The sequence below is a fragment of the Sceloporus undulatus genome, chromosome 1, assembly GCF_019175285.1.
Source record: "Sceloporus undulatus isolate JIND9_A2432 ecotype Alabama chromosome 1, SceUnd_v1.1, whole genome shotgun sequence".
Classification (NCBI taxonomy): Eukaryota; Metazoa; Chordata; class Lepidosauria; order Squamata; family Phrynosomatidae; genus Sceloporus; species Sceloporus undulatus.
In genome coordinates, this window is record NC_056522.1 from 259782287 (window position 1) to 259789975 (window position 7689).

Consider the following 7689-nt stretch of genomic DNA (forward strand, 5'->3'; position numbering starts at 1 on the left):
TTTTGCTAGCTTTAAAGGAGTGCTGGACTTTCTTAGGAAAACAGTTTAAAGCCTGGATTAAGATCTGAGGTGGATTCATCACCTCTCTGATATGGGAGCCATAGTTATAGGTGGTGTAGAATTCTCTAGGGCAGGAGTTCCCAACCTGTGCTCCAAGAAGCCCTTAGTGCTCCGCATGCACTTCCCTGGTGCTCTGCGACCACTCCAGGAAAATGAAAGAAATAAACATTGAATGACAATTAAAAAATAAGAATATATTCTTATATATACTCCTAAACATCATTAACTTGTAAGATATAGAGTAGGCCTCTTAGGGGCTCCACCATAGAAATAACAGCTCCGCAAGTCAAAAAGGTTGGGAACCCCTGCTCTAGGGGATCTTAAATAATATTTCTCATAAGACCTGAAGTGGAAAATTCCTGCCACTTCTGCTCTGCCTACTAGAACACCTAGCCCAGAGTGTTACTTTTTGGGGGTTTCATTTTCCTGGGGGAAATTCTATGCATTGTATTTCATAAAGTTAACTTTTCAAAGCTCTTAGCCTCATTGAACTTTCAAGTGCAAACTCAAACCCTTAAGATGAAACTGTTTCTTTGAATGTAACACTTTCACAGACCAAAAAAGACATTCACCACATGAAAAGGGGTGGTGAAGGTGGCATTTGTATTTATCTCAAAGAGAATGCAAGGCAGATATGCTAAGGAAGTCATATGATCTGCCAAATCCAAGGGTAGGAGGAGTCAGCTTTGCTGCTTTCTGTATATATTTGTGCTGTGTGCCTGAACTCCCAAAGCAGTTTGCCAAGTCTTGTGTCACTATAACCTGGCACGGAGTAATCCTCCTCACAACCATGAAGTCAACATTTATCGTTCTGCTTCTCATCCTGGCATGTTGCTGTTATTCTGGTAAGCACCGATAATGCTCCTGCTGACCTTTTTGCCTCAAAGATGGTCGAAGGAAACTGAAATTAATTTGGCTCAGATTGTGATCAAAGCCAGTTTGAGAGCAAACTAGAACAGAAACTGGGGCAGGGTGAATCCGAGGAAGACAACAGGTTGATCAATCAAATATCCTCACTAGCAGTACAAATAAATTGAGCTAGCGAGGAGGCATTTTTTCCAAAACACAGAAGAAAAAACAAAGCTATTAGGGGAAAGGTGGATGAAGAAAGGTGGCTAGTTATAACATTTGTATTTTCAAAAAGAAGGTGACAAGGTATTTTGCTGTTTTTTCAGATTAATGCTCAAATTCTAGGTCTGCATTTGATGTATATGCCACTGGAAAAGCATTAGGCTCATGAGTGAATGAGTGAAAATAATAAGAAAGCTAGTATTAAAAAGCTAGCTTCCCCCAGAGAACCAAAAACTAGCTTAGGTCTATAATCTATTATGTGGAAGATGCAAGACTGGATATTTGGCATTTTCTTTCTGCTTTTGAACCTACCTAAAGGACTAAATTTGATCAGAGAATAGAATCATAGAATCTTAGAGCTGGAAAAGACCATAAAGGCCATCTAATCCAATCCCTTACTATGCAGGAATACACAGCTACAGCACTCTTGAAAGATGCCAATCCAATCTCTCTTTAAAAACCTCCAAAGAAGTGAGTCCACTACCTTTCAAAGAAATCATTGTTAAATATCTCTTAAAGAAGTTCATCCTAATGTCTGGATGGATTCTCTCTTTTTTTGTAATTTGAATCCTTTGGTTCATGTTCTCTGGAGCAGCACTAGTACTAGTTACAGAGAGATTCTTTCCTCATCTGCTCTAAATCATTTTTTATGCCATGGAAGAGGAGTATTTAGATTAGGAAAATAGTAAAATGACAGCTCACAGGAAAACAAAAGGTTCCTTTTAAATTGAATAGCCTATGTTCCCTCATTACAACAACTTGATGAGATGGATTAGATTGGGACAGTGATTTCCTATAGGTAATTTGATTATCCTAATGGCCAGATAGGGGTCTTCCTGATTTAACTGAAGATATCAAAAGGTCATTTCTTTTTGAAGGGCTGTATTGATTATACTATTATATATTCTATATAACTGCAAGAGGCAGTTCCAAAAAAAAAAAAAAAATGTATTATCACAGTATAGTGTGCAGAGAGAGAGAGAGAGAGAGAACACTGTACATGTACATATCATGCATATATAGCACACCATAGGAATGGTCCTACAGACTGTTCTCAGTGACAGAGTAAAAGAGCTCTGAGAACTCTATGGAAGAAGATAACATGAAGAGGAATCCAGATCACAGGGGGAACTGCAAGGAGTAAAAAACTGGCCTGTGCCAGATGAACAGATTTTTCTTTTTAGTTCAACATCTTCTGATAGTAAATACAAGTAATATTGTTAATAAAGTGTGTATTATGTGGTCAGTTAAAAAATACATTCTCTTCTTATTGCTATTGTTAATTTTTAAAAACCCTAAAAATATGAAATAAGATCAGTGTAAATTTATTATTTCTTTAAAATCACTTGTCTTTTTCTTGTCTTAATCCAGATGCACTTGTCTGTAAACCTCTCACAGACATTCTAAATATAGGGATCTTTAGATCAAATGATGACCTTAAAAAAGAACTTTCCAAGTACACAACTGACACTGTGACCTTAAATGCAGCAATCAAGTTGAAAGACTGCATCAACTCACTGTCACTCCTCCAAAAAGTGGCTGTACTGACTTTGACGGTAATCATCTTTTTGTCTAGTTTTTGTTTCTCTGTTTGTTTGTTTGGCACTACCACTAATGGGTTCTCGTAACATGTTAATGCAAATTTTATTGAATAAGGAAAACATATTTTAGCATCCACATACTAAGCTTAAATGGATTGTTGATGTTCATGGACTTCCATGAATGAAAAGAGCATGCTTTCTAAGTGCCAGGAGAGGGTGGGGTGGGGGCAAAGCTTTAGGTCCCAAGGGCTGCATTAGATATTGATGGGGGCTTTGGATAGGCACACATGTGTTTGCATGTGCTCATGCAAGATTGGAGTGGAGACTTTTAATTTTGCCTCCATTCCAATGATTCTGTCAAATATTGTGAGATGGGCAGAGGACTGCAAAAGGAGCAAGAGACTAGAGCCAAGGTAGACATCTCTGCTTGGATGCCTTTCTTAATGACAGTGAAACAGCAATGCCAATTGCCTCTGGGTTATGGAGGCAGCACAAGCCTCAAAACCTGTTGCTTTGGGGTCTGCCACTGCCAGACTCTGGAGCCTCCTGGCTGTCTACCTGCACACTCTAGGTGTGTAAATAGTGATGGGACAAGGACTCACAATGCCAACTCTTTCTGGGCATTGTGCAGATCGGGCCCAGAGGTAGAAAGCAAGCAAATGGGGAGCAGTGGGGAGAAAGTGGATTCACTGAGGCCATCTGCTTCAAGGGCTCTCCCTCCTCCAAAACTCAGAGCCAACTGGCATTGTTCATGCATGCAATACTTACAATTTAAATCCCCCTTTCTACGGGTTAGTTTCTAGTGATAGGTCTAAATACCCCAAAGGCACCAGATCCCAATCTTGGAAGCTAAGCAAGGTCAGCCCTGGTTAGTACCTGAATGGGAGACCATCAAGCAACACCAAATGATGTAGGCTATATTTCATAGAGAGGCAATGACAAACCACCTCGAGTATGCCCTGCCTTAGAAAACCCTATGAAATTCACGGGGTCAGCATAATATGACGGGTGACTTAAAGGCACGCAGACACATACACACATCCCAAGTGGTAGACTACAAAATATTAATTGCTCTCTATTATTCTACATTCTGTGAAATCAATTGCCTGACAGGCAAATGTGTTACTGCTCAATACTGTATTATTGACTGAGGGGTCCTAGCACAATAAACAAAGTAGAATACAAGGAATCTCACTCCAGTATCAGGCACAGTTCCAGCAAATATCCATGAGTTTTCAAATTATAACCCATGAAGAGTATCATCCATATCCTGGCATCTATTATACAGAGAAAGGGCATGGTAGTCTCATAGCCTTTCATCCAGGCAGGTAGAGTATTGTGATAAGGATTAAATTTGGAATCGTCTTCCACAGTCTTTGGTACTTAACCTTGTACCTCATACTGGGAGAATGGCAAGATATTAAATACATACATAATTAAATTTGTTATTTTGGGATTCCTGTGCTTTGTGCTGAATTTTCTTCTGCTCATTTAATTTTAGGGAGAAATACTGAAGGTTTGCTGATCAGCTGCAGTTGGCAAACAATGCTGACTGAATGACACATCCTTTCACTTTCCACTTTCACCCCTCATCTCTCTTTAGAAGATATTAATCATGCTCTACAATACTAAGAGAAGCCTTCTACAAAATGTGTGTAACATTCATACTTTGTGGTTCATTAAATTCCTTACCTCATGTTCTACTATCTGAGTAATTGACAAATGTTCTATTGTCTTTCTTAATGAATTACTGGGAAACAGACATAATTTTCAGTTGCAAGCCCTCTGGTAACTCATGTTTCTGCTAATATGTGATGTTATATGGTTGATAATACCTGAGAGTTTCTCTTTAAGTGTAAAACAGTTTCATAGATTATTGATGCAAAACAGTGTCTTGAACTGAATATGTAACAAGACTATAACTGGGTAGTAAAGAGAAACACAAATGAATTTAATTCAACTTGGATTTTTCTGTAATTGGTTTTGCTATATGTGAACATGCACACACACTCCAAACAGAAAATGAACAATTTGCTACTTGCATGAAGAGTAGTAATGTATGACCATGACATATCCATGTTCTTGTTCCTTTGTTTTGCTGATGTACACATGTTGCCTAATCATGGCTTACTGGCATATATACTCTCAGTGGAAAAATCTTCATGTGTTGATGACTTCACATGATTATCTATGTGCAAAAGCACCTTCCATGCTAACATTTTCTGATATCTGAAACATCAGCTTTACACTCAGTTAACATTTTTATTAATTTCTTCTTTCATAACTATACCTAACGCAAAAAAAACCCTTAGTTTTTAAGATAGTTAAAAGTGCTTTTAAAGACGCCTTTTCCTCCCATAGCATAATACATATTTCTTTTGTAGGATTGTTTTAACATAATCACCTCAGGCAACAGGTTTTGCAGGTTTTTTGAAACAATGAGAGAACACACTGCACCTGTTGACCAGAGATGAAAGTAAGATGAGTGTACAAATAAGCAGCAATCTCTCTTACAGATCCTCTGGTGAAAGCCCTCCTCTATCTCTAGGTTCAGCTGATAAAGACAGAAATCAAAAGTATATGATATAATAATTTTAACTTCCTGCACTCTACTCCATACAGATGTTAGTGTTTCTTGTGTCATCATCTCACTTTCAAACCATTTTAGAGAGTAACTGCTGGATTAATGCATGCCCCAATTTCAAAATGGGGGCATTTCAGAACCTCCCTTTTTGAGGGATTTGAGATCATCCCCATAAATCTGAATAAGATGGCCAAGATTTTGTGAAAGTGGTGCTGCCAGCAAGTTACTCTGCTATCCACTCATAATCTTTGAGATGAAATCAGAGAACACATAAATGTTCATTGTGACATAATCTAAATGTTATTAGCTAATCAAACATCACAGGTGGATTAATTTAATCAAAATTAGAAATTCTGCCAGGGCAGTACTGCTTATTCTTCTCTATGTGTTGCTTGTTTTCAGTCCATACCTGAGTCTAGAACCCAAATATTTCCTCTGATTTAATATTTGCTATAGTAATTGTTACTTTATAGATGACATTTCAAATCTTCACATTTTGCTCTGGTTACATCTCTCTCCCCCTCTATCTATTAGTTACAATAGGAGCACACAGCATCCAAACACACATACAGAGGTGCTTTTCCTTCTGCCTTTGGCAATGGGCATATTTGCCATATATACAAAGATTAAACCCTATAGAAGTAAATTAAGATCCATGCATTCTAAAATAAACTATGGTGACCCAACCTCTCCCATTGCCTGAGGTAGAAAGAGAAGCACCACTGGTGGTGCCCCATCTTTGCAGCCCCTCTTGGGCACATGTGCTGAAGAGGGACCACCACAACACAATGAAAGAGCCTCTGCTTTGCCTGCAGAAAGTTTCCCTACTCACATGCTGCCTTCCTGTCCTCCTGTTCCTGCCTTGTAAAAAAAAAATTGCAGGCCTTTGTAAGGTCTGTATAAAATTTACTGGCCCCTTTGAGCAACTGGCACTTCTTGACACAGAGGGTGAGCAGACAGCACTGGCAGCAGTGTAAAGGAGTGACATGGAAGACAAGTAAGAGGGAGGGATGGGATGGGATGCAGATGTGGCAAGGATGCAGATGTGCCACCAGTGTATAGGTGACACCCAGCTCTATTACTCCTTTTCATCACAAGCCAAGAAAGCTGTTTTGGTCCTAAACCATGGCCTGTCATCAGTGATGGACTGGATGAGGAAGAACAAATTGAAATTTAATCCAGTGAAGATGAAGGTGCTTCTGGTCAGTTGAAAGACAGTTCAGGGAACAATGATTCAGCATGTGCTGGATGGGTTTACACTCTCCTTGAAGGTGCAGGTCTGCATCTTAGGTGTGCTCCTGGATTCAACTCCGAGCCTGAAGGCCCAGGTTTTAGCAGTGGCTAGGAGTTCACTTGCCCAATTGAAACGTTTGTACCAGCTTCACCCATTCCTTGAGATATCAGATCTGATAAGAGCGATACATACCTCAGTTACATCCTGGTTAGATTATTATAATGTACTCTACATGAGGCTGCCTGTGAAAAGTGTTCAGAAACTTCAACTGATCCAAACATATTCAGCCAGATTGCTAATGAGGACTGGCTACAGGAATACACAACACTCCTGTTGCAACAGCTTCAATGGCTATGCCATTTGTGGGCACAGTTCAAAGTACTGTGTTACTCAAAATGCTGGAGTCCAGTAGGGTGCCCACAGCCAATGTGTTTAGGGGAATTTGTTACTTAGCTCAAACTATAGAAATATTGTTTGACAGTAGTCTAGGTATCAGCCCAGCTATATCAAATCTGGATTACCCAGAAATTCCAGACACAGGTTTCAAATGAGAATTATAGTTTATTAATGGTGAATAAAGCAACACACACACACACAATCCATGCATGCACACAAGAGCTAACAAAATCAAAGGTAGGAAAGGTGAATAGGTGTGAGACTTTGCTAATGATAATATGGACAAAGATCTTGAGTCCAAGTGATGAGTCCAGGACGGAAGAGGCTCAATCACTGCAATGGAACGGAGGGTTAGCCAGCGTACTGAGGGGCTCAGCTTAGTAAACCAACAGTGTCTGCTTGCTGCTAGACTGACACCAAAGCATGTCTGTCTTACTACCTGTATTCATACCCTGAAAATAGCTCGGGGGGAGGGGGGAGAAACCCAAAGTAGAATGGATTAAATTGCTTTAGATGGTTTCCCAAGACAGGAGAAAATGGTCTGAAACTGAATTGAATGCAATGGGTGATTGGTGTGAATACCTCAGACAAAAGAGATTAATTAACCCACTGGCTCGCAAGCCTGCCATAGATTCAGGGTGTCCACAGTGGGGTCATTCTTTGCCAACTTTATTCACTTTATATCAAATATGGAGGGCTAAATCTTGGGGTAATAGCCCTATATGACTCAGGTCCAGGTTATTTGAAGGACAAGCCCATGCTTTGAGATCTGTTGGAGAAGCCCTTCTTTCTGTCCCACCACC

At 39.6% G+C, this 7689-nt stretch overlaps 1 protein-coding gene across 1 annotated transcript; it reads left to right on the top strand.

Annotated features, from left to right (window-relative positions):
* Positions 1–783: 783 nt before the first annotated feature.
* LOC121928695 (prostatic steroid-binding protein C2-like) lies at positions 784–4553 on the top strand. Its single transcript, XM_042463813.1, has 3 exons — positions 784–905; positions 2503–2687; positions 4174–4553. Exons 1-3 carry the CDS (start codon positions 851–853, stop codon positions 4195–4197), a joined length of 264 nt encoding a protein of 87 aa, XP_042319747.1. The 5' UTR covers positions 784–850; the 3' UTR covers positions 4198–4553.
* Positions 4554–7689: the final 3136 nt, after the last annotated feature.